This window comes from Rhinatrema bivittatum, chromosome 5, assembly GCF_901001135.1.
Source record: "Rhinatrema bivittatum chromosome 5, aRhiBiv1.1, whole genome shotgun sequence".
Taxonomy (NCBI): domain Eukaryota; kingdom Metazoa; phylum Chordata; class Amphibia; order Gymnophiona; family Rhinatrematidae; genus Rhinatrema; species Rhinatrema bivittatum.
In genome coordinates this window covers 170,489,238-170,517,204 of record NC_042619.1, presented here as the reverse complement: position 1 = coordinate 170,517,204, position 27,967 = coordinate 170,489,238, and the positions used below count along the sequence as shown (strand labels likewise).

General features: G+C 46.1%; 1 protein-coding gene across 4 annotated transcripts in view; it reads right to left on the bottom strand.

The window, feature by feature from the left end:
- Positions 1-27,967, bottom strand: part of PIBF1 (progesterone immunomodulatory binding factor 1) — a 391,620-nt gene that overhangs the window by 201,027 nt on the left and 162,626 nt on the right. For all 4 annotated transcript variants that reach the window (XM_029603019.1, XM_029603020.1, XM_029603018.1 and 1 more), the window contains exon 10: positions 14,712-14,810. In XM_029603019.1, coding sequence (XP_029458879.1) covers positions 14,712-14,810 — 99 coding nt within the window. The remainder of the gene's footprint in view (positions 1-14,711; positions 14,811-27,967) is intronic.

Genomic DNA, 27,967 nt, shown 5'->3' with positions numbered 1-27,967 from the left:
GGTACGAACTAACAGTACGAAGATTAACCCTGATTGAGCTGATTTGAAGCCCAGACTTAGAAAGGTGCCACAAGTAGTCTAACAGCTTGGGAAGGGGGCAAGTGAATGGATCCAATCCATGCCCTGCACACCAGGTGGAGAATCTTCTCCAATTCAAACTATAAGTCTTCCTGGTGGAAGGCTTTCTAGAAGCCACCAGCACCTGGGATACACTGTATGAGAAGTCCAGGGACTGAAGAACTAGGGGCTCAATATCCACGCCGTTAGAGCTAATGCCCAGAGGTTTAGATGGCGCAGGGTGCCCTGGTTCTGAGTTATCAGATCGGGCACAGTTCCCAGCCAAATGGGGTCCCTGATCGACAAATCCCGAAGGAGAGGGAACCAGATCTGCTGGGGCCAATATGGTGCCACGAGGATCATGGGCCCTCTCTTCTGTTGAAGCTTCAGTAAGGTCTTCAAGAGGAGTGGGAGAGGAGGGTATGCATACAGCAGACCTCCCCTCCCCCAATGAAGGGAGAAGGCATTGCAGGCAAGATGTCCAACCCCCAGCGACAGGGAGCAGAAACTGCTCACCTTGTAATTGTACGGAGAGGCGAAAAGGTCCATATCTGGGATTCCCTACTGATGAAAAATTCTGGTTGCCATCTCCAGATTTAGGGACCACTCATGTGGCTGAAAGGAGTGGCTCAGCCAGTCTGCCAATACGTTCAGAGTCCCAGGCAGGTACGTCGCTCATAGCGACATCCCTTGAGACAGGGCTCAGGACCACACCTGCACAGCCTAGTGACAGAGGAGGAAACATCCCGTGCCTCCCTGTTTGCCGACATACCACATTGCAACTTGGCTGTCCATCTGGATCAGGACTTCCTTGTGCAACAACCAGTCCCTGAACATCCAGAGGGCATAATGGATCGCCTGAAGCTCCAAAACGTTTATTTGACAGCGGGCTTTGTGAGCAGTCCAGAGACCCTACGTGTGGAGGCCGTCCACATGGGCTCCCCGACCCTAAGGGGAGGCGTCGGTGGTGAGGACCACCTGAGGCGGGGCAGACTGGAAGGGAATTCCCCTTTCCAAATTGGAGAGGTTTTCCCACCAGGGCAGAGATGACCTCAGAGGTTTCGTGACTCAAGGTCCTGGAAGGCTTGTTGCCACTGCCACCGCAAGGCTCATTTTGCCCTTCGCATGCACAAGTAGGTGAGAGGGGGTAACATGGACAGAAGCTGCCATGTGTCTCAACAAACAGAACAGAAGGTGGGTAATTCACTTGCTGGCTGCTGCATACAAATTTGCCAATGAGGCAAGGGCAAGAGTCCAATCACGAGGCAGAAACGCTTTTGCTTACACCATGTCCAGCCTGCCTCCTATAAAACCAGTTGGGGAGATGGGCAGAGGTGAGACTTTGGGTAGTTAATTACAAACCCCAAGGATTGCAGAGTCTGCACAGTCAGGGCTAAAGCACACCAGTGCTCCTGTGCGGGAGTCGCTCTTTATCAACCAGTCGTCTAAGTATGGGAAGATGTGCACCGCACGGCGCCTGAAGTACGCAGCCACCACCACCAGGCATTTGGTAAAGACGCGCGGGGCTGAGGTCAACCCAAAAGGCAGCATCCTTGTACTGGTAGTGAGCTATCCCCACCACAAAGCAGAGGTACTTCCTGAGGCCAGGGAAGATAGCAATGCGAGTGTAAGCTTCCTTGAGATCAAGGGAGCAGAGTCAGTCTCTTCTTTTGAGGAGGGATATCAGAGTGCCCAGAGAAACCATTTTGAACTTTTCTTTTAAAAGAAACTTGTTCAACGCCCTGAGGTCGAGAATGGGGCACAAGCCTCCTCTTTGGAATTAGGAAATACCTCGAATGGAACCCTTGGCCCAGCTGAGGGCGAGGAATGGGTTCTACCACTCTTGCTGAGAGAAGCGCAGAGAGTTCTGTCCGAAGCATGACCTGCTGGGCAGACGAAACTCATGACGGACATGGTGGAGAGTTCTTTGGAAGTCATCTGAAATTGAGTCGGTACTCCTGACAGACTATGGTACAGACCAACTGGTCCGAAGTTATAGCCCTCCAGTGGTGGGCAAAGCCATACAGCCTGCCTCCTAGTGGCAGATCCTGAGCCAGGGGTACATTTGGCTGACTCATACACCTTCGCCACCAGTCAAAAACTCGTAGCTGGGGCTTTCAGGGGCGCTGGTTGAGGCCTGGGTGCTCACTGCTGAAGGGAGCAACCCCTGGAGCTAGTGCATGGCATGGAAGCTCGAAAGGCAGGGGGGATAATATTTCCTCTGCCTGTAAAAAGACTTTCTGGAATTTGGTCTGGAAGATTTCCTGACAGAGGAAGGGGTGTCCGAAGCGCTAGCGGAGAGCTGTTGGGAGAGTTTCATAGTGGTCCTTTAACTGAGCCACTGCATCCCAGACCTTATGCCCAAAGAGACTGTCACCTGTGCATGGGAGGTCAGTCAGCTTCTTCTGCACCTCTGGACAGAGGTTAGAAGCTGGATTCAGGACATTCTATGAGCACCGATGCCCATAGCGGCTACTAAGGCTGCAGCCTCAAAGACATCATAGATGGACCCTCACCTCATGTTTGCCAGCCTCTAGACTTTGCAGGATGATGGCAGAGAATGCTCTTGTTGCTGCTGTGGCAAGCTCTCTGCAAGGTCCTGGACTTGTTTCCACATGTTCCAGTTGTATTAGGTTATATACAACAGGTAGGCGGCGATTCAGGCGATGAGCATAGTGCCCTGAAAAACCTTTCTGCCCAGAGCATCTAGCTCCCTATGTTCTCGACCCGGAGGGGCAGAGGCAAGGGTATGGGAGCATTTGGCCTTCTTGAGGGTGGACTCCATGACCACTGACTATTGAGGGAGGTGATGCCTCTTGAATCCCAAGGCTTGCTGTACCAAATAGGTGGCAACAGTCTTCCTATTGACTGAAGGATATGGAGATCGGGTTTTCCCACATCCGAAGGAGAAGATCTTAAAAATGTGGATGGGAACTGCCATGATTTCCTTAGGAGCGACAACAAACTGGAGTACTTCCAGCATCTTATGTTGTGCATCCTCCTCCATAAAACATTGGAAGGGAATAGCCTTGGCTAACCCCCTGACAAACCCCACAAAGGAAAGATCCTCTGGGGGGACAGATGCCTTTCCTTCAGCGGGGAAGGCTTGGAGAAGGGGTCGTCCAAGAATTCGGATGAAGACTTTGAGGAATCCTCCCCTCACGGGTCATAAGGTCCTGTTTCCTCACTGAGGCCATCGCAGTGAGGGCATTGGCGAGGCCTGTAGAGGATCTTAGCCCTGGGCTCTGAAGGTTTCGAAAGCACCGAGGGCCCCACGGGAATCGACGGTTCCCTTGGCAACAGGGGGGGACCAAGGGCCGCGGGAGGCCAGAGGGCCTGGGCAAAGGCTCAGGGAACTGAGACCTCAGGAACATGGCACTGGCCACGTCTTCCTCCTTGGAGGACACAATGATAGGGATCGCTCCCGAGGGGGACATCGGTGGCTGTTGGGAAACCGAAGGTCCTTTGGGCACTGGCTGCACTGGGAGAGTGCCGAGGACATTCAGTCACTGAAGCAGGGGAGCCATGATAGACGGCACAGGCTCTGGCACTGGTATGGGGGTTGGTGGCGGCTCAACGCTTTGCAGAGCTTGGAGCATGCACTCTGTACCCTGCAGTCCAACTGTTCTTGAAAGTCCAGTGAAGCCAGGACTGAGGGAGGGGGAATAGGTATCACCGGTGCCTGACACTGATGATGGTGGGGAACACCTGGGACAGAGCATCCAGGCCATAGGGTCGCTTCAGTGGCGGTATGGCAGCCGCCGGTACAGCATCAGAAACAGAGCTGTGCGCCAACCAATGTCGATGCTTGCGGGATCTCCCATGGTGCTTGGCCTGGTCTTTCCCCGGTGCTGAGGAAACTGATGTCCTGGAAACTGGCGTGATCATAGAAGACCGCTCACCATTCCCTCAGTCCTTTGAAGATGCAGTCGAAGGAGTCGCGAGGGGAAGCATGTCAAGAGGCTCCCCTCGACCCCCGGGTGTTGAGGACTCCGATGCGTGTGTGGATGAGGTGGATTTTTTGGTAATGAAAGGTTTCTCCATTTTATCCAGGTGTGCACAACGGCCCTTGGAAATCATCTGGTCACACATCTGACACCCTCTGACGTCATGCGAGGGCCCCAGAAAGAGGATGCAAACCTCATGCAGATCCGTGATAGACATGGTCCGCAGGCACCGGCGAAAACCGGACGCCATGAAAAAGTAACTGGCGCATGGTCGATGACCAGGGGTCACCGAGAGTAGGGAACTGGGAATCAACCACGAAAGGGACAGAAAAAAATATTTTCTCCCTACTGTGCCGAGGAATCGACCGCAAAGGGGGACCCACTGATGGGACTGAGCAAAAACCCGATTTTAAAAGAAAAAACTGAAGTAGAAGCAGAGCTCCATAATCGCGAGGCAACTGCACCACAGAAAAAGAGAAAATGAAGGGGGACCTCGCATGGACGCGCGAATGGTGGCTTGCTGGGCATGCTCAGTGTGCTGATCAAAGCTTCTAGAAACTTTGACAAAAGTTTTCCATGACAGGCTCCATCGGATTATGTCACCCACATGTGAGGACTACCATCCTGCTTGTCCTAGGAGAAACATTAAAACTCTGAGAAGCCATAACAGTTTATAATTTTTCTGATTGTGTTGGGTCCTGAAAGTTGCAGGAGTCAATCGACAGGAGACAGATGGTGAGAAAACTTCCATTCTATTACTCTTATCAACAGTCAGAACTGATTAAACACAGTACAGCAATACTCTATAAGCAGTGCCCGAATCTCCTGCGATTCTATAAGCACAGGAAGGGCCACAAAATCCATATAACACGATGGCAGAAAAAGACCATATGCCCCTATCTAGTCTGCCCATTTACATAACTGTTCAGCTCTACAATGCCTACCACTCTCTCAGAGATCCCCTATGTTCGTCCCATGCTTTCTTGAATTCTGATACTGTTTCCACCACCTCCACTGCAAGGCTGTTCCAAGGCATCCAACAGCCTTTCTGTAAAGCAGAGTTGCTTACCTGTAACAGGTGTTCTCACAGGACAGCAGGATGTTAGTCCTCACATATGGGTGACATCATCAGGATGGAACCCAATCACGGAACACTTCTGTCAAAGTTTCTAGAACTTTGACTGGCACCTACTGGGCATGCCCAGCATAGCACCAACCCTGCATCCAGCAGGGGTCCCCCTTCAGTCTCATAATATAGCAAATGTTCGTGCGAAAAAATAAAATAAGAAAACGGAAACGAACCCAACTCCGCGGGGTGGCGGGCGGGTTTCGTGAGGACTAAAATTCTGCTGTCCTGTGAGAACACCTGTTACAGGTAAGCAACTCTGCTTTCTCACAGGACAAGCAGGATGGTAGTCCTCACATATGGATGAGTACTGAGCTGAGGATGCCCGAGCGAAGCACCAAATGCACCCAAAGACGTGCAACAGGCACAACAGGAGGGATGGAATTTGGTTAGGAGGGCATCCTGAACCCTAACGGGTCGGTGGAAGGATGTTGGTAAGTCAAACTGAAAATAAGTTGCGTAGAACAGACTGGCCGAAGATGGAATCTTGTCTGCTAGCCTTATCTAAGCAATAATGGGCTGCAAATGTATGGAGAGAACTCCAGGTAGCAGCCTTGCATATGTCAGGAAGCGGCATTGAACGAAGGTGCAATACTGATGTCGCCATGGCCCTTATAGAGTGTGCTTTCACACGGTCTTGGAGTGGAATGCCTGCTTGCTGGTAGCAAAAAGAGATACAGTCCGCCAGCCAGGTGGAGAGGGTCTGCTTTCCCACAGGATTTCCAAGTTTGATGGTATCAAACGAAACAAACAATTGAGTGGATTTCCTGTGGGCTGACGTGCGGTCTACATAGAAGGCTAGAGCATGCTTGCAGTCTGAGGAATGCAGAGCCTGTTCTCCTGGATTGGAATGGGGCCTGGGAAAAAAAGGTAGGTAGGACAATGTATTGATTAATGTGAAATTCCAATACTACCTTTGGTAAAAATTTAGGGTGGGTGTGGAGCACCACCCTGTCATGCAGAATTTTAGTGTAAGGCGGATAGGTAACTAATGCCTGTAATTCACTAACTCTGCAAGCGGATGTGATCGCGAGAAGAAAAACTACCCTCCAGGTGAGATAATGGAGATCACAGGAGTGGAGAGGCTTCAAACGGAGGTTTCATAAGCCGTCCCGACACTACGTCAAGGTCCCAAGCAGAGGCTGGAGGGCACAGTGGAGGTTTTAAATGGAGCAAGCCTCTCGTGAAGCGTGATACTAAGGGTTGTTTTGAAATGGAGACATTTCCTATACCCTTATGGTACGCAGACCCTGCACTGACATGCACCCTGATAGAGGAAGTTTTCAGGCCTAACTCTGAGAGGTGCCAGAGATAGTCCAGGAAACTTGCAGTGGAACAAGTGAAGGGGTCTATGGACATGAAAGTGCACCAGACCGTAAACCTCTTCCATTTAGAGCGATAAGACCTTCTTGTTGAAGGCTTTCGTGAAGCCACCAGGACTCAGGATACCGACTCTGAAAGGTTAAGAGGTTGGAGTATTAACCTTTCAACATCCAGGCCGTCAGAGACAGAGCCTGGAGGTTGGGGTAGTGCAGGTACCCGTCGTTCTGAGTTATCAGAAGGGGATCCTTCCCCAGGGGAATGTGCCGGCGTATTGATAGGTCCTGGAGGATTGGAAACAACACCTGGCGTGGCCAGTGGGGAGCTATCAGAATCATTAATACCTTGTCCTTCTGTAGCTTCTTGAGAGTCTTTGAAATGAGAGGAAGTGGAGGGTATGCATAAAGGAGACTGCTGGCCCAGGAGATGGTGAAGGCATCTCTTGGTTGCGAGTGGTGACTACGAAAGAGAGAGAAGTTGTCTACTTTGTGGTTGTAGACCGATGCAAAGAGGTCTATGCGAGGGTAGCCCCAACGTTTGAATTTTGAGTCCGCGACCGTGGGGTTGAGAGACCACTCATGCGGATGGAAAGTGCAACTCAGCTTGTCCGCCAAGAGATTGTCCACTCCCGGCAAGCAGGTTGCTTTGGGGCACATCGAGCAGGAGAGGGCCCATGCCGATATCTGTGCAGCTTCCTGACACAGGAGGTAGGAGCCTATTCCCCCTTGTTTGTTGATGTACCACATCGCAACCTGATTGTCGGTTTGAATCAGGATGGCTTTGTTTGATAGGCAGTCCTGAAAGGCCTTGAGGGCATACCTGATCGCCCATAGCTCCAGGAAATGTATCTTGTGCCTGGTTTCCTCTGGAGACCAGGTTCCTTGAGTCTGCAGGTTGTCCACATGTGCACCCCACTCTAGGTTGGATGCATCTGTTGTTAAGACAATTTGAGGTTCTGGAGCCTGAAATGGAAGGCCTTGAATGAGATTGGAGTGGTGCGTCCACCAAGCTAGAGACAGAGCTGTTTGGTAACCTGGACGATGCTGGACATTGGCTGACAAGCTTGAATCCACTTGGATTTTAGGGTCCACTGCATGACCCTCATGGCAAGGCGAGCCATTGGAGTGACATGCACCGAGGACGCCATGTGACCCAGCAGTATGAGGAAATGAGCAGTTGAAGATGCTCAAGTTTGCATGTGATGCGCCAGAGAGGTTATGGTGAAAGCGCGATCCTGGGGGAGGAAGGCTTTCACCTGTAGTGTGTTTAGGTTGGCCCCTATAAAGGAAAGGATTTGGGATGGAACTATCTTGGATTTGGGATAGTTGATTAGAAACCCTAAGGAGATCAGGGTATGGATGGATAGTGAGTCACAGGGAGGCTAATGCATCCTGCTGAGTCGGAGCCCTTATCAACCAATCGTCAAGATAAGGGTAGACATGCACTCCCTGATTCCTGAGAAAGGCTGCGACCACCACCAGGCACTTGGTGAATACTTGTGGAGTGGACGCTAGGCCGAATGGTAGTACACGGTACTGGAAGTGACGGGGGCCGACCAGGAATCACAGGAATTTGCGATGAGAAGGAGTTATGGAGATGTGTGTGTGTCTTGGAGATCTAGAGAGCATAGCCAATCTCCTCTTTGTAGAAGAGGAAGTAGAGAGCCCAAGGTTACCATTTTGAATTCTTCTTTCTGTAAAAATTTGTTTAGGGCGCGAAGGTCCAGTATCGGACGTACACCACCTGACTTTTTTGGTATCAGAAAATACCGGGAGTAGAACCCTTGCCCCTGTTGGGAGAGGGGCACTGGTTCTATTGCTCGGATTTTGAGGAGGATTGAGACCTCCTGTTCGAGCAAGAGAGAGTGGTCGGCAGTCACCCACGTCAGCCGAGGTGAGGAGTCCGGTGGAACAGTCAGGACATTTAGATGGTAACCCTGAGTGACTACCGCAAGTACCCACTGGTCTGTGGTGACTGTATGCCAAAGTGGCAGAGCCGACTGCCGACCGGTATGGACGGAAGAGGAGGTTGGCTTACACTCTTCTAGGGAGGAGTCAAAACCCTGACGCTGGCCCAGGCTGAAAGACTAGCTGAGACTTTTGAGGCAGAGACTGTCTGGACTGACCTTTTTGGTAAGGTCTGGAAGGACGACCTCTAGAAGCCGGAGGATAGAATTTTCTTGGCTTGCAGGCCGGCCTTTTAGAGTCACGCCTGAAAGTTCTTTTTGGGGCGGATGGAAACTCAGACGGCACAGAAGAAAGCTGGTGCAGCATTTCATGATGGTCCTTCAGCTGCACCACAGTCTCTCGGATTTTTTCACCGAAGAGATTATCGCCTACACAGGGTAGATCAGCTAACCTGTCTTGCATTTGTTCTTAAGTCTGAGGATTTGAGCCAGGCCCATCTTCTTGCACTAATACCCGCTGCAGACACTCTAGAGGCAGTGTCAAAAATATCATATGCAGCACGTACCTCATGTTTTCCAGCATCCAGACTTATTTAAGCCAGGGCATAAAGCTGACTTTGGAGTTGCTCTGTTAAAGATTCAGAAAAATCCTGGATCCTCTTAAAAAGGTCTCTGTTATACTGTGTCATGTATAACTGGTAAGAGGCAATGCAAGATATGAGCATTGAGCCATGGAAGACACGTCTACCAAAAGCATCCAGGGATTTTTGTTCCTTCCCTGGAGGTATGGAGGAATGAGGTTTTGAACGTCGTGCCTTTTTCTGGGCTGATTCAACAACCACAGAGTGATGATCCAGCTGTGACTTTTGAAATCCTGGAGCTGACTGAACGAGGTAAGGTGCATCTGTCTTATGGTTGACAGGTGGGACTGAACCTGGGGTGTTCCCAGTTTCTCTTGAGGAGGTCAATGAGGATTTCATGAATAGGTATAGTCATTATCTCCTTAGGAGCCATCAAGAAACTGGAGTACTTCCAGGATCTTGTGCCTAGAGTTCTCTTCAGTCTGAAGTTGAAATGGAATGGTTTCAGACATTTCCTTGAAATTAATGAAAGAGATCTTCTGGTGGAGAACATAGTCTTTCATCTGGAAGAGAGGGTTCTGAAGGCAGATCATCGGTATCCTGGGAAGTATCATCAGTCCAAGGATCATAAGGCTGGTCACCAGCTCTCATAGGATCTCCAGAAGGGAGGAATGGTGTTAATCCCGAAGGACCAGGTCTAGGCATCGATGGCATCGGAAGTAGGACCGATGGCATCGATGGGGGCACAGAGGGCATTGATGGAGGCACAGAAGGAACCGGTGACATTGATGGACGAGTTGGTGGTAAGATCCCAGACTGTGGAATGGGTATCTGTGTTTCCTCTTCATCCGATGATAATGTAATTGGAGTAGAAGGTACTGGATCCACCGGTGGAAGGGCTCCGATCAACGCATCCAGTCTACCCAGTAGCGGTGCAAGCACTACGGGAATTGGATCGGTGACCAGCTCAGGAACCAGCACCGGCATCTATGGAGGTTGGAAGCCCTGAAGTGCTTTTCCGATGGCCTCTTGGATCATCCAATCAAATTCCTCTCGGAGACCTGGGGCGAATAACCCCGGCTCCGAGGAGGCAGCACTGGCATAGCCGAAGGGTCCACCGGTGAAGTTGGAATCACGGATCCCTGCACCACTGAAGGTGGGGAACGCCTCGGTAACCCAGTCACAGAAGAGGATGGGGCCTTTTCTGGACGGGGCTTCTTTGTCGGTGGCTCTGTCGATGGCTTGCCTGCATCGGTGGACTGAGCCTTATGACGACGGTGTCAACGTTTTTCACGATGATCTCCTCGGTCCTTTTCTTGAGGAGGCAAGGAGGCGATAGACACCCTTGGGAATTGTCGACGCCGGTCGGGCAGCAGCGGTGTCCGGGTGCTGACGAGAGGTCGATGGAACCGGCTCAGACGAGGTTGAAGCTATCGATGGAGCCAGGTTTGACTGAAAGAGAAAGAAGTTAAGCTTATTATATCTGTTATGCTATCTTATATATCAGTTAATTGTTAAGCATATTATATCTGTAATACTATCTTATTATATCTGTTATCCGTGCTTAGCCAGTTATCCATTCAAGCTGTTATACTGCATCTTACTTATTTGTTTACTTATACTCAACCAGTTATCTAATCAACCTGTTATAATGTATCAAGTCACGATAAGGCTAGCCTTAGATGACATGTTATTGTTATATGTAAACCGATGTGATATGGCAAATCGAATGTCGGTATAGATAAGTAAATAAATAAATAAATAGATTTTCTCTAAACGAGCCTTGCGGCCCTTCGGTGTCATTTGGGCACATTTGATGCAAGTTTGGACATCATGGTCGGACCCCAAACATAAAACACAGACCCTATATGGGTCAGTTAGGGACATTGTCCGAGAACAGTCGGGGCACCGACGAAAACCCAACGCCATGACTTTGACAAAAATTTTAGCCGTGGTGCAGTAGGCCTCGAAGGAATAACTCAACGGGAATCGACCGCAACTAGGGTAAAGCCTTACCCTTTTGACCGCGGAGTATAGATATCGATAGTGGGACCCCTATGGGGTAAAATTTTTTGAGAATTTTAAGAAAAGTTCTGTGAGGAAAATTCCTGTCAGGAATCTGAAGAGAGCTCCTTAAGCCGCGTGGCTACTGCTGCGCGTAAAAAAGAAGACTGAAGGGGGACCCCTGCTGGATGCAGAGTTGGTGCTTTGCTGGGCATGCCCAGTAGGTGCCAGTCAAAGTTCTAGAACTTTGACAAAAGTGTTCCGTGATTGGGCTCCATCCTGATGTCACCCATATATGAGGACTACCATCCTGCTTGTCCTGTGAGAAAGAAATACTTACTTAGATTATTCCTCAGTCTAGCCTCTTTTCTTTCTCATCCAAGGACCCCTCAAGTGCAGAGTGTTTCTGTTGAAAGAGACTCACCTTCAAGTGTGGGCCTCTGAGGTATTTAAATCTCTGCATCATATCCTCCCTATCTCACATTTCTTCTTGGGTATACATGTTGAAATCTGTGTGTCTGTTCACATACACTTTACTACGAAGACCAATGACTGCTTTAGTAGCCACCCTCTGGATCAACTTTATCCTGCTTATATCTTTTTGAAGGTGTGGTCTTTAGAACTGTACATAGTGTTCCAAATTACATCTCACTAGGAACTGTTGCGACAGTCGCTGCTCGACGTCTCCACTCTGCCCTCCTTACCTCCTTGGCGACTCTCTCTTGCTCAAGTGGAAGGTTGGCTGCCGGGCGTCTTTCTGCCATCTTCCTCCGGCGTCCCCGGAGCCGCTCGACACTGCAATCCGCCATGTTTCACAAGGGCCTAAGGGCGCACGCGCGGCCCCGACTGATGTACCAGCAATGGCGCGAACATCAGGGGCGTCCCCCTGAGATGACGTCATCAGTACTGGATATATAAGGTCTTAGAATTTGCTAACTAATCGAGTTAGCAAGGATTGAACTTAGGATTCGTTCCAAGCTACTCTGCCTCCTCGGACTTACCAGGGGTACCCACTCCTCAGGGGCCTCGCTCTCTTTGTTTTTCAGGTCACAGTCAGGAATCGGTACTCGCTCCTCGAGGGCCCATGTTCCCGGACTGGTTGCTGAATATTTCTTCTGCCTGGAAGTCATCACTGCCTACTACACCAGTGAGTCACCTTCTCTCTCTGAGCTTTCCCTGGAACCAGGTACTCGCTCATCGAGGGCCTAACTCATTCCAACACCTGGTCTACTGCTAGAGACTATTGTATGAGTGTTACCATCAAGGTTCTGTTCCTGAACTCTGCATACCCTGCCTACTCACTATATGCAGTTTCTCTACAGCTCAGTTATCCAGGATCGCTGTTCCAGTACCTGAGGGACTACAGCCCTGCCGGGCACTTCCAAGCTCACTACTATACTATTTAATAAAAGAACTAAGAACATAAGAACATGCCATAATGGGTCAGACCAAGGGTCCATCAAGCCCAGCATCCTGTTTCCAACAGTGGCCAATCCAGGCCATAAGAACCTGGCAAGTACCCAAAAACTAAGTCTATTCCATGTTACCATTGCTAGTGTGTGTCTGTCTCCATACTCTGAGCCTGACCGATGGTCCCTCTCGGGATCTTCCCCCGGGGGCATGGTCATCTGCCACTGGCCCAAGGATCCACCCACAACTACCTCAGGCACCAACAGGAACTTGTACAGGCCTTACTGTGAAATTCTCTGCTCTCAAAAGAATCTCTACGAGAGATTATGGGACAGGTCAAATTCGAAGCAGTGGCAGCATTTCATACAGCTTTCTCTTTCCCACCGTGCAGCAATGTAAACTTGGAAGTCAAAAAAAGAACAGTGGGAGCATAGCCCCAGGCCAAGTGAGTGAAGGGATTAAAAGGGGCATGGATGTGGGGAGAGGTGTGTGTGAGTGAATGGCTCAAGTTGAGGGGAATGTGTGAGAGCATAAAGGAATGAGAATGGGCGATGTCAGCATGGGGGGTTGAGTGGTGAGTGAAGGAATCAGAGGGAGTATGGAGCAAGTGACTGAGGGGATCGGAGGGGTCTGGGCTGTGAGTGTGAGTGAGGGGATCAGATAGCGTAGGCTACAAGTAGTGAGAAAGAGAGCAGGGGTCGGATTGGGATAGAAGGAGGATAATTTCTTAAGAGGAAAAATCCATAAACTGCTATTAATTAATAAGCAATAGTAACTTGAACATAAATTGCCATGCTGGGTCAGACCAAGGGTCCATCAAGCCCAGCATCCTGTTTCCAACGGAGGCCAAACCAGGCCACAAGAACCTGGCAATTTAATATTTGGGTACTTGCCAAGTACTTGTGACTTGGATTGGCCACTGTTGGAAACAGGATACTGGGCTTAATGGACCCTTGATCTGACCCAGTATGGCATATCTTATGTTCTTATGAGGGGTGAGAGGAGGAGGAGAACTGGAAGAGAAAGGTCAGGAAGGAGGGGGTGAGAAAGTGGATTCACTTTTCCTCCTTTGATACTCCTCCCTGATGCAGATGCCCTCCTTTCCTCTTCATCCCTCCTCAATCCTTCCCTTTCCCTCTCTCTGCTCCCAATTTCTCTTCCAATTCCCTCCATCTCCCTCCTGAGATTCCCTTATCTTCTCTTCCCTTCCCAGCACTGATCACTAAGATTCTTCTCCTCCCACACAAGAACAAAATAAATTACCTAGATACACAAGAAATGTCAGAAAGCACCTTTTTTTTTTTATATAAAGTAAAACACAAGTTTGCATTATATATGCAAGTGTTTCTGACCAAAGTATCTGTTGTTTCAACGTGTTTACTAATGTATCAGAAGGGGAAAAGTTTCCTGGCTGGTTAGTCTAACTTTCCTTGCATGTTAGACACCACTATTTTAAAATAACCCTTGGCCCCAAGCATTTTCCTGTCAGCTTCCAAGTCATAAGGTTCAGACTGTGGCTTTGGAAGCCTTGTAAGTAGGGCATTTGCTTTTTAGGATTTTTTCTTTTTTAAATCTTCCGTACCCAACAGTTTCCAAGCAGAGAGCACAAGCAAAATCTAACAATTAGTTGGATGACTCTGAGCAACACTATAATGTACTTCAGAAAAGCATATCCTACCTTCATTGTGACATCCAAACCTCTTTCCAGAAGACGAATAAAATTGAAGAACTTATTGAAAAAGCTTGGTCATCACAATGATGAAAGGGCTAAGATAAACACACACCCTCTTCATCAGCATGCTATATACCTGTATTCATTCAAGATGATCTAGAGATGGGGATGGCTGGGGGAGGTAAATAAAGGACAAAATGATGGCTGGGGGAGGTAAATAAAGGACAAATAAGTGGGAGGAGGACAGAAGCTTTTGCAAGCTAAAGAATAATAAAAAGTTGAACTGCTTGTTTTATGAGCTATGCTTCTCAGGAGAACAAACTGATTTTTATTACTGAATTCCACTCACTGAATCACTGAAAATGAGAACAGAACATTTTTTTTTTTATCTCCATTCAAGAAACTGACAGCTTAAAATTATTTCCTTGGGGGTAGAGAAGAATTCCCTTGGTAGGGGAAACATTTAACTGGAAAGAAAAGATCTGCAGATTAAGTATGGTCACAAGACTCTGATCTGGTAGAAAAATGGAATGCTCCTATCAGCATGTTTGGAAAAGGATCAGACACAGGAAAAAAAAAAAGAATTCTGTATTATAAATGTGATTCATAAATTAGATTCTATCATGCAGGGCCAAGTTCTGCTGTCTGTATAGCTCTAAGAGTGTATTTTTGTTTTAAAGATGCTTACTGTTCCAAGAGTTGATCATATTTTCCCAAAGCATCTTTTTCAGCCAAAACAGCTCGTTCTTTTTCAGCAACAGCATTATCCCTTGCTTCTCTCAGATTTCTGCAGAAAAAGAAAAGAATGTGGTAAGCACTAAAATATATCTGACTAATTCAAACTTCCTCCCAGTAACAGGCAGATTTTTTTTTCTTGACAATACTACACTCCAGAACCTTTTACATATTTTGATTTTCATTCAGGATTATTAATTTACATCAGTTATTCTAGATTTTAGTGTATAAAAACAATTGGGTAGTACAATGTTTTGTCTTTAAAGGTCCTTGGCATGACTCACCTAGATTTCCATTCCCTAACCACTAATTCATAGAGAGGTCAATATTCCAAAGCCATTTAGACAGATAACACACACGTTATCCATCTAAATGGCTATTTTTGCCATACTGAGCCATTTATGCAGGTAAATTTTAGTGGGATAAGTCATTATCCGGCTATAATTTAGCCTATTAAAAAAGGTATTCCCAGGGTGTTTCTGGGAGGGGTTTAGTTATCCAGCTAACTCAGTCAATTTTGAACTATATCCGGCTAAGTTAGCCGGATAACTTTAGACTTGCTTCAGATCAGGCCTACAATTATCCGGGCTTATTTAGCTGGATAACTCTTTACTTAATTGGATATCTTAAAAGATAACCTGTTAAATATCACTGTAGAAAGGAAAAAAGAAAAATCAATTGTGGGCCAGCGGTCCACTTCCCGCGCCCCCCCCCTCCCCCATTATGTTTATATTGGCCCCAACAGGCCAAGATGTGCCGCCCACCCCATTCAGCAAATTTTTTTAAGAAGGGGGGGGGGGGGGGGGTGTGTCAAATTTTACTTGGGCTTACAGCCCTTGTCATAGCAGAACAGTGCTGGAAGTGCCGGGAGCAGGTAAGAGGTCACCTCACTCCTGGCAAGGTTTCTTAGGATCCAGGGAGAGGTTTGGGGAGTAACAAGTATTAAGAGTACAGGAGGGGAGGGGGGTTGGCAGGGAGTTTGGGATTACAAAAATACTAAATAGGGAAGGAGGAGGTCAGGGCAATGAGACCCCCCCTCAACATATTTTACCATGGGGGTGGGGGGAACGGGCACGACTTGGCCCATTGGAGTCAATTTGAACATAAAGGGGTGGGCATCAAGCTGCTAGCCCACATATGACTTTTCTTTTTTTATTTTTATAGTGCTACTTAACCTGTTATCTTTGAACCTAACCAGCTATAGCTGGTTAGGTTTTTAAGTTTTTCGGCTACATGTAGCTGGATAACTCTACTTAACTGGATATCTTCAAAGATAACAGGTTAAGTAGCACTATAAAAATAAAAAAAGAAAAGTCATATGTGGGCTAGCATCCTGATGCCCACCTCTTTATGTTCAAATTGACTCCAATGAATATAGCCAGTTAGGTTTTTAAGTTATTCGGCTACATGGAGCTAGATAAGTTTAGGAAAATATATTTAGTGGGATGTTTATCCCGATGAATATACAGTATGGGACAAGTTATCCAGCTAAATTTAGCTGGATACCTTGTCTGCTAAATGGCTTACTGAATATAATGCCCAGAATGCTCATACAGCCAAAGTGCTGTGCTTTAAAATGTTTGATGTACTGCATTGTTTTTTAAATAAAGATAGAGCATCACATCTGAAATGCTTATATTTTTTCATATTAATACTTGCACCAGTTTCTTGAAAATACAGTATGTCAAACTTTGTGCAATAATATTCTCTCTGCTGGTAAAAAATATATCTTCATTATGAAAGTACAGGAAACCAAGGGCACAAAAAATTAAGGGCATATGAAGTGTGTCGTGCTGATGTTTACATACCCATGGCAGAATTTGTAAGATGTGTAGTATTTTAAGAAAACATGTGTGATCAGACAAAACATGTCTGTTATTTTTAATATGTTTCAAATTAAACTATTATGCATCACAGAATAGCACAATTGTTTAGAAAAACCTTAGCAATAAAAGAAATAATAAAATGGTCCTGTTCAAAAATTTGCATACCCTTGAATGTTTGGGCTGATAATATGCACTCAAGTTGACACACGCACATAGAGATGGCAATGAAGGGTAGGTATCCACACCTGTGCCTTGTTTGATTGTAATTAGTGTCTGTGTATAAATAATCAAGGAGTTTCCTAGCTCTTGAGAAATCCTTGGACTGCATCTAGTTTGGTGATTATTGCAACATGGGGAAAGCAAAAGAACTGTCAAAGGATCTGCAAGCAAAAGTAGTTCAACCTTATAAATCAGGTAAAGGATATAAAAGGACATCAAAAGATTTCAAAATGCCATTAAGTACTGTTCAAACTCTAATCAAGAAGTGGAAAATTATGGGTTCTTTTAATACCAAGCCACGGTCAGGTAGAAAGATTTCAGAAACAACTGCCAGGAAAATTTGTCAGGATGCAAAGAAAAACCCACAAGCAACGTCTATTAAAACACAGGCTTCTCTGAAACAATGTGGTATGGGCATTTCAGAACGCACAATAAGGAGATACTCAAACAAAAATGGGCTGCATGGTAGAGTTGCCAGAAAAAAAGCCAATGTTGCACCAATGCCACAGAACAGCCCACTTATAACATGCCAAACAGACCTAGAGAAGCCTTAATACTTCTTGACCAAAATATTTGGAGGGATAAGACCAAAACTGAACTTTATGGTAACAACCATAAACGTTATGTTTGGAGAGGAGTCAATAAGGCCTATGAAGGTGGATCTCTGCTGTTTTGGGGGTGTGTGAGCTACAGTGGCACAGGGAATTTAGTCAAAATTGATGGTAGGATGAATGCAGCATATCATCAGAAAATATTGAAGAAAAATATGCATTCATCAGCCAGGAAGCTGCATATGGGGTGCACTTGAACTTTCCAACATGACAATGATCCAAAACATAAGGCCACGTTGACCCTTCAGTGGCTGCAGCAGAAAAAATTGAAAGTTCTAGAGTGGCCATCAGTCTCCTGACCTCAACATCATTTAGCCACTTTGGGGAGAACTCAAACATGCAGTTCATGCTAGACAACCAAAGAATTTACAAGATCTGGAATCTTTTTGCCAAGAGGAATGGGCAGCTTTACCACATGAGAAAACAAAGGGCCTCATTCACAACTATCACAAAAGACTGCAAGCCATCATTGATGCAAAATTGGGCAATACACGATATTAAGAACGAAGGGTATACTAATTTTTGAACAAGACCATTTTATTATTTCCTTTATTGCTATGGTTTGTTTAAACTAAATTCTGTCAGGGGTATGTAAACTTATGCTCACTATATATAAGCATATATAAGCTATATATAAGCATATATAAACTATATATAAGCATAGCAGATGCCTGTTAAAAGAATCAGTAAAGAAAACAGTATGTGAGAGCACTGGCCATCAACATGATGTAAGCTCCAAACCAAAATAACAGGCAAGTTCAGAAAATCTAAATAAGTGCAGTTTATTAAAGACTTAAAATGGAAAAAAATGTATATGTAGAATTTACTGAAAACCAGGAGTGGCCAACCAGCATCTCACAGGTTGTATGCAGTCCCCATAACATGAAAATGCGGCTTTTTGGAAAGTTATGTTACTTCAATGTTGTGAACAGAAGATTATGTAAAATTTGAATATTAATCTACAGGGATTTTTCTATTTGTTTGTAACTGGACATTAAATTTAAATTTTGTATAAAATTTTTATGTACATTTTAAGGTGTGATAAGTGTTTTTGGATTGTTTAAATACTTTGATAAATACAAAAATAAAAGATATAAAAATATTTTTGGGGTTCCTGCAATAGTGATAAAGCAAAATTGCTTACCTTGTAATAGGTGTTATCCCAGGACAGCAGGATGTAGTCCTCACATATGGGTGACGTCACTGACGGAGCCCTATTGCGGGAAAACTTTGTCAAAGTTTCTAGAAACTTTTGACTGGCCCTGTGAGGCCACTGAGCATGCCCAGCATGCGATGATATTCTCTGCCACAGGGGTCTCTCTTCAGTCTCGTATGTAGCAATAAGCTTTAGCAAAAATAAAATAATAAAAGGTATGAGACCCAACTCCGCGGGGTGGCGGGTGGGTTTTGTGAGGACTACATCCTGCTGTCCTGGGATAACACCTATTACAAGGTAAGCAATTTTGCTTTATCCCAGGACAAGCAGGATACTAGTCCTCACATATGGATGATTAGCAAGCTAGAGGCTGAGTCATTTTGTAGTGAAGCAATAGTGAAGTACTGTTGGTGAAATGAGGCAGCCGAAGATCACAGCAGGTTGGATATGGAAGGAGTTGGGATTAAACTGGAAACAAGTTCTTTAAGACAGATTGTCCATAGGCTGAATCTTGTCGTCCTTCATTGTCCAAACAGTAATGAGCTGCAAATGTGTGAAGAGAACTCCATGTTGATGCTTTACATATGTCAAGGATTGGCACTGAACGATAGTGTGCTACTGAGGTTGATATCGCCCTTACTGAATGTGCCTTTACTCGCCCTTGGAGAGGAAGGCCTGCTTTTTCATAGCAAAACTGTATGCAATCTGCTAACCAGTTGGAAAGAGTATGTTTACCCACTGCTTTTCCCGGTTTGTTTGGATCATAAGATACAAAGGGTTGAGTGGATTTCCTGTGGACTGCAGTGCGGTCTAAGTAAAATGCTAGCTCACGTTTACAGTCCAAGGTATGTAAAGCCCGTTCTCCTTGGTGAGAATGAGGCTTTGGAAAGAATGTGGGTAAAACTATGGATTGGTTCAAGTGGAATTCCGTAACTATTTTGGGAAGGAATTTTGGATGTGTATGGAGAACCACTCTGTCATGTAAGAACTTTGTGTAGGGTGAGTAGGTGACAAGTGCTTGTAACTCACTAACCCTTCTAGCCGATGTAATGGCTATGAGGAAGATAGTCTTCCATGTGAGAAATTTGAGATCACAGGAATTCATGGGTTCGAAAGGAGAACGCATGAGTCTTGTTAAGACCAGATTCAGGTCCCATTCTGTGACAGGAGGCCGAACTGGTGGTTTAAGTTGAGTTAAACCTCTCATAAATCTACTGACAAGAGGTTGTATGGATACTGGTGCATCTCCCATCTTGTTATGGTAAGCGGAGATTGCACTTAAGTGTACTTGTACAGATGAAGTCTGGAGACCAGACTCTGAAAGATGATATAAGTAGTCTAATAGAGACGTAGTGGGGCAGGTGAAAGGATCTATACTCTTTTGCCTGCACCACAAAGTAAACCTTTTCCATTTGGAGGAATAGTTCTTTCGTGTGGAAGGTTTACGTGAAGCTATAAGCACTTGAGATACAACCACTCAATCTTTCAACTAATGTAAGATCAAGCTTTCAACATTCATGCTGTCAGGGATAGGGATTGAAGGTTGGGATGATGCAACCGACCCTGATCCTGAGTTATGAGAGTGGGATATACTCCCTGACTGAGAGGTCTAGAAGTGTGGGAAACCATACTTGTCGAGGCCAATACGGGGCTATGAGTATCATGGACCCCTTGACTTGTTGTAGCTTCACTAGAGTTTTGATTATGAGTGGTATTGGAGGATATGCGTATAGTAGGCCTGAGTTTCAAGGGCGAGCAAAGGCGTCCTTGGCTGGCTGTTTTTCTGTTTGTGTAGGGAACAGAATCTGTCCATTTTGAGATTCAGCTGTGACACAAAGAGGTCTATTGTTGGTTGACCCCAACGCTGAAAGATCCTTGTCGCTACTGAGAGATCCAGGGACCATTCGTGTGGTTGGAATTGATGACTGAGTCGATCCGCTAGCACATTTTGAATGCCTGCCAGATAAGTGGCCCGGAGAAACATTGTGTGTGTTAGGGCCCAGTCCCAAATTTGTGCATCTTCTTGACAAAGGAGATATGAGCCCGTACCTCCCTGTTTGTTGATGTACCAAATGGCTACTGTGTTGTCCATTTGGCTTAGAATAGTCTTGTGTGAAAGGCAGTCCTTGAATGCATGCAGCGTATAACGTAGAGCTCGAAGTTCCAGAAAATGTATTTGAAAAGTTGCTTCGAGCTTTGTCCAAGTACCCTGGGTCTGGAGATTGTCTATGTGAGCTCCCCAACCCAAGGTGGATGCATCTGTAGTTAAAGTTATCTGTGGGACTGGTTGCTGGAAGGGTAGGCCCTTGCGCAAGTTGTCCTTGTTCGCCCACCATAGTAGAGATGAACGTAGCTGGTGGGTGAGTTGGATTGGAGAATGTAGTGGTTGAATGGCTTGGATCCATTGTGATCTTAGAGTCCATTGAGTTACTCTCATGGCTAATCTTTCCATAGCAGTGACGAACCATGGAGGCCATGTGGCCTAGTAAGATTAGAAACTGATAAGCTGTCGCTTGTTTCTGTGAGTAAATGGAGCTTGCCCAGAGGGAAAGTGTGTTTGCCCGATCCTTGGGTAGAAAGGCTTTTGATAGGATAGTGTTCAAGTCTGCACCTATGAATTGAATTAGGTGAGACGGAATGAGATGGGATTTTTGATAGTTGATGAGAAAACCCATGGAGTGAAGTAAAGAAATTGTTCGACTGAGAGAAGTGAGAGCTCCTTGTTGAGATTGACTTCTGATGAGCCAGTCGTCTAAATATGGAAATACATGGACACTTTCCTTGTGCAAGTGACCTGCAATTACTGCCAGACATTTTGTGAATACTCTGGGAGCAGAGGCAAGTCCAAATGGCAGAACTCTGTATTGGAAATGTTGATGACCAACCATGAAGCGTAGATATTTGCAGTGAGGAGGGAATATTGGAACGTGAGCGTAAGCGTCTTGAAGATCCAGAGAACAAAGCCAATCTCCTGTTTGAAGAAGTGGAAGCATGGTGCCTAGAGAAACCATCCTGAACTTTTCTTTCTTCAGAAATTTGTTGAGATTTCTGAGATCTAGGATGGGACGTAGGCCTCCGGTTTTCTTTGGAATGAGAAAATAACGAGAGTAGAATCCTCTGCCCTGCTGAGTCCGGGGCACCAGTTGTATAGCTCTGGCTCTTAGGAGGGTGGATAATTCTGCTTGTAGAGGAATTATGTGAGATTCGTTCTGCAGATATGACCTCGGTGGAGATTCTGGTGGAATTGAGAGGAAATTGAGTTTGTAACCTCGAGCTACTATGGAAAGTACCCACTGGTCTGTTATTTTTATCCAATGGTTGTAAAAATAGGATATTTGGCCTCCTACTGGTAGATGTGCTCGAGGGTTGAGGAGATGGATTTGTTCCCTGGTCTGCGCTTCAAAAGCCAGCAGCAGGTCCTGTCTGTGGCGGAGGCTGAGGGCGAGCAGTCCTTGGTTATCTGGCTTGGGAACGTTGTTGCGGCCTAGTGGATCTGCCCCTCGATGCTGGAGGGTAGTAACGTCGTTGCTGGTAGTATGGGTGTCTGGGTTCGCGTCTGGCAGGACGACGAGATGGCTGTGCAGAGGGTTCCTGTGGAACTTGTGATAGTTGGCGTACGGTCTCAGAATGTTCCTTTAGTTGTGCCACGACATCTTGGACCTTGGAACCGAATAGGTTGCCCCCAACACATGGCAAATCAACAAGTTTGTCTTGGACCTCAGGCCAGAGGCCTTAAGCCATGCCCAACGCCTAGCACTAATTCCAACAGCTGCTGTTCTGGAAGCTGTCTCGAAGCTATCGTAAGCTGCCCTTACTTCATACTTCCCAGCCTCCAGACCTTTATGTATAATTGTCTGTGCTGCTTCCTGGGATTGCTGTGGTAAAGATGTGATGAACTCCATCTGTTTCCACAGATTCCTCTGATATTGTGTCATGTAGAGTTGATAAGAGGAAATTCTGGTATTCAGGATAGCCCCTTGATATACCTTCCTTCCCAGGGAGTCTAGATATCTCTGATCTTTACCTGGGGGGGTTGAAGAGTGTGGACGAATTCGTTTTGACTTCTTTTGAGCAGATTCTACTACTACCGAATAGTGTGGAAGCTGCGATTTTGATACCCAGGAGCGGCCTGCACCAGATATGTGGTATCTACTCGTTTATTAACAGCAGAGACAGAGCATGGGTGCTCCCAGATTCGATGTTGAAGATCCAGAAGAACCTCGTGTATTGGTATAGCCAATACCTGCTTTGGAGGGTCGACAAATTGAAGTACCTCCAATGTCTGCTGCCTGGTATCTTCTTCCGCAACCAGGGTAAAGGGTATGGTGTCTGCCATCTCTTGAATGAAGGTGGTAAAAGACAAATCCTCTGGTGGAGATTGTTTTCTTTGATCTGGGGGTGAAGGCTCCGACATGAATTCTTCAGAGGATGTATTAGTATGTTGATCATCCCAAGCGTCATCTGGATCATCCCTATATGGAGAGAGAGGGGAAGATCTTGGTTGTTGATGAAGGCCCGAAGGTCCTGGTTGCGGATCAGAGGGTATTCTTGGAGAAGTGTCCTCTGATGGTTTTGGTGGAAGGGCATCGATAACTTCTTGATATTTTTTCAAGAGATTTTAGAAAAATGGCAAATCATGTCGTTCTAGATCCCCAGATGACGGCTGCATCAATGGCAGGGAGGTTGGCATCTATGTTGGTATCGATGGAAGTGCAAGTAATGGTGTCGAAGACGTCAATGGGGTTGGCATCAATGAACCCGTCGGTATATGCGCATAAATCGTTGTCGATGTAGTAATCATCCTCGGTGCAGGAACAGACTTCGATCCTGGCACAGGCATCGGTATTGTCACCAGCATCGGTGTGACCACCGGCATCGGTAAGGTTACCGGCATCGATGCTGAAGGCACGGGCATTGGCTGGAGCACCGGAGTTACTTGCTGTTTCTTAAAAGCCCGGATAACCGCTTGCCTGATAAGATCAGTCAATTCCGGCGTTACAACTGATGAAGTCAGAGCAGTTGTACGCGGTGACGGAGGCTGTGCTGTCAGATCCTCCACAGAGCCCTGTGGAGGTTCAGGAATCGACGTATCCTTTTGAACAGGCCCAGGCGTTGAAGAAACCAGCGTTTCCTGGCTCCATGGCCGCTTTGCGCTCGATTCCTCCGGGGGAAGAGATGATTCCGACGTTGATGGACGTCTGTGTCGATGACGATGCTTTGTGTTCGCTGATTGATTTCATCGATGCCGTCGACGACACTGGAGACGGCTGATCCCCTGATCCTTCCGGACGATGTTTTTTAATCAAGATACGTTTGGGAACTCCAACCAGAGGTGATTTTGACGACGTCAAGGGAGATGGCTGAAGCTGGAGATGGAACAAATGTTCCATTTTCTCTTGACGACCCTTCCGTCCCTTCACCGTCATCTCTGCACATTTTGGGCAGGTGTTGACGTCGTGATTCTGACCGAGACACATCACACTCTCGAGGTGTGGGTCGGTGATGGACATTGTCCGGTTACATACAGGGCATTTTTTGAAGCCCGTAGCCATTTTTGATTGACGGCCGATGACAAAATGAGGGAATTCATGAGAGAAAAATGTTTTGTTTTACTCAAAGAGTAAAAACGAGACAGAGGTACTCACCAGCCGGTGGAAACCCCGAGAGATCCTGATGGGAGAAAATATTATTGAAAAATATGACTTTTTAGTCAGAAATTGTTGTGAGAGAGACTCGCAACAGCTCCTACTCTGTGATGCCTACAGCAGCGAGGAAAACAAAGACTGAAGAGAGACCCCTGTGGCAGAGAATATCATGGCATGCTCAGTGGCCTCACAGGACCAGTCAAAAGTTTCTAGAAACTTTGACAAATTTTTCCCACAATAGGGCTCCGTCAGTGACGTCACCCATATATGGGAGGGCTAGCATCCTGCTTGTCCTGGAATAATATACGGTACTTGTATTGGGTGGGAACTGGTTGTTAAAATTTTTTTTCTCTCTGTTTGCATTTGTACTATATATATATATATATATATATATATATATATATATATATCTCACAAATGTAGACATATATATATTTGCTATATATACTATAAAACGAGGAGAGAGGAGATTCTACTCACTTATGAGTGAGTAGAATCCTCGTTTTGTGTTTAACTTAGGAGAGGTAGTTGCTTCATAGTATTTGACTATATATACTATATACATTTAGCAACCAGTCCCCACCCAAGTACCATATATATATATATAAATATATATCGTACAAATGCATATATTTGCTATGGCTTGAGGATGAAAGGAGCCTGCTGCAGAGGAAAGCTTTCAGAGCTGGGAGGCAGGCATTCAGCCAGCAGTGAGGCAGCGGCAGGAAGTGTGCCAACTGCCTCCCGCTGGCAAAAACAGAAGTGGGGCAGGCAAGAATGGAGGCGGTGATAGTGTTTCCTGCTGCCACGGTGATGATGGGGGTAGGAAAAAAATGCAGCGAACAGACTAATGGAACCACGACTGCTGCTGTGGGGAAAATACAAAGGAAACACTAAGCGGAGGGCCTCAGGGGAGGCTCCCACTCTCCAAAAAATGTCACAGGACTGCTGTTGGTCACTGCGACTCAGTAGGCATGTGGCCAGAGCGACCAACGCCTATCACATGATTGGAGTCACCAGCCCGCCAGGGCATGCCAGAAGCCCTGATAGTCCAATCTGCCCCAGGAGGATTGAGTGTGAGGCAATCGGCAGCCACAGCAAGGGCAGGGGCAGCAGTGTGAGGCAGATGCCACAAGGGTGTTTTGAGAGGGGCATTTTTTGCTGCCTCAAAATTCTGCCACCTGAAGTGGTCACCTCACCCTGCTTCATTATAGAATCGCCCTTGCTCACAGTCCATTTCCTTAGGGCCCACAACCAGTCTTCTCTGTCTCTCACACACACTCACAATTTCTGTCGCTCACTTCCCAGTTATCTCCCTGATCAATTTTACTCTCCCAAACATCCGCACACCAATCACCTCCCTGACCAATCTCTCTTTCTTTCATACACACACACACCAGACACCTCCCTGATCAGTCTCTCTCACACATTATCTTTTCTCTTATTACGCACAGTCTCAATCACACGCATTCACACACACACACATGCTGGCTCACTTACCAAACCCCCCCCCCCCCCCCCAATCAAATATGGCAGCTGCAGCACGAGGCATCCTGATCTGTACTGGGCAACTGAGAAGGACAGCCAGTGGGCTGTTATTAAAGCAGAGTCATGACAGACTGGGAATAGTAGGAATGATTTTTCCCAGCCCCGCAGTGCTAAGAAATAGTATTCAGGAATTTTCCTGTGCCGTGATCATCACAGTGCAGAGCAAAGAAAGCAGCCATGGGGATTTCCTGCTTCACGGCTGTCGGGGAAATCCAGCAATCAGCTGCCCCAGGTCTGCAGTGTGAAGGCCTGCCTCAGAAAGAAGGAAGCGCTCCTGCAATCGCGGGAGGTGGAAGGAGCCTTGGGGCAGTTGATCTCGGCAGCAGCAGCATGGTCCTTTCTTCTTCCAGTGCACCCCGGTGAACATCAATTCCTCTTCCGGGCCACAGGGGCAGGAAGAAGAAAAAGCCATGATGCTGTGGCTGGCACTGGTTTCCATGAACAATGCTGCTGTTCCCCTCCAGGCTTGAATGTGCTGATAGCACAGGCAAGAATGGCAACAGTGTTTGTGGAAGAACTGTCTGCATCCCGCTAGGTAGAGGAAAGGGAGAGAAGAATAGCGGGAGACCTGGCGGTGTGAAACACACCTGTCGGTGCTTCGCAACACCCTGGTGTGTCGCGATACACTGGTTGAGAATCGCTGGTCTAGACAATGAATATTTGCACTCATAGTTTTGCATGTTTCTCCTTGGTCTCTTTCTTTAACCCTTTTGCTGAAAAGTGGACTACTGAGCTTTTTTCTTTTATTTTCCTTAAGGTCTTCATATTTTTGTTGGAGGTGACATCCCAAATCCATTAGGTTTCTATCTGCCATCCCCATCCTCTAGTATAAATATCTGTGAACATATGATCTGTCTTTTGCATGGATCCTTCTTCCTGCCAGAGAAAGACAGAAGTCATCTTCATCATATAGCTTTTTGTTGTTACATATATGGCCCCAGATCATAAGAACATGCCATACTGGGTCAGACCAAGGGTCCATCAAGCCCAGCATCCTGTTTCCAACAGTGGCCAATCCAGGCCATAAGAACCTGGCAAGTACCCAAACACTAAGACTATTCCATGTTACCGTTGCTAGTAATAGCGGTGGTTATTATCTAAGTCAACTTAATTAATAGCAGGTAATGGACTTCTCCTCCAAGAACTTATCCAATCCTTTTTTAAACACAGCTATACTAACTGCACTAACCACATCCTCTGGCAACAAATTCCAGAGTTTAGTTGTGCACTGAGTGAAAAAGAACTTTCTCCGATTAGTTTTAAATGTGCCCCATGCTAACTTCATGGAGTGCCCCCTAATCTTTCTACTATCCGAAAGAGTAAAGAAACGATTCACATCTACCCGTTCTAGACCTCTCATGATTTTAAACACCTCTATCATATCCCCCCCTCAGCCGTCTCTTCTCCAAGCTGAAAAGTCCTAACCTCTTTAGTCTTTCCTCATAGGGGAGCTGTTCCATTCCCTTTATCATTTTGGTAGCCCTTCTCTGTACCTTCTCCATCGCAATTATATCCTTTTTTGAGATGCGGCGACCAGAATTGTACACAATATTCAAGGTGCAGTCTCACCATGAAGCGATACAGAGGCATTATGACATTTTCCATTTTATTCACCATTCCCTTTCTAATAATTCCCAACATTCAGTTTGCTTTTTTGACTGCCACAGCACACTGAACCGATGATTTTAATGTGTTATCCACTATGACGCCTAGATCTCTTTCTTGGGTGGTAGCTCCTAATATGGAACCTAGCATTGTGTAACTATAGCATGGGTTATTTTTCCCTATATGCATCACCTTGCACTTGTCCACATTAAATTTCATCTGCCATTTAGATGTCCAATTTTCCAGCCTCACAAGGTCTTCCTGCAATTTATCACAATCTACTTGTGATTTAACTACTCTGAACAATTTTGTATCATCTGCAAATTTGATTACCTCACTCATCGTATTTCTTTTCAGATCATTTATAAATATAAATATATTGAAAAGTAAGGGTCCCAGTACAGATCCCTACAGATGAAAACAAAAGTTTAGGCACCCCTAATCAAATTATGTGTTTCAATGAATATTTAAGATAACAGAAGATGACACAACCTTCATATGGTACAAAATTAAACGATTTTCTACAATTTTTAATGTAAAATTACTATTTGTTGATTTTAACAGATTGCAAAAAAAAGTCATGTCATGTGCAAAAGTTT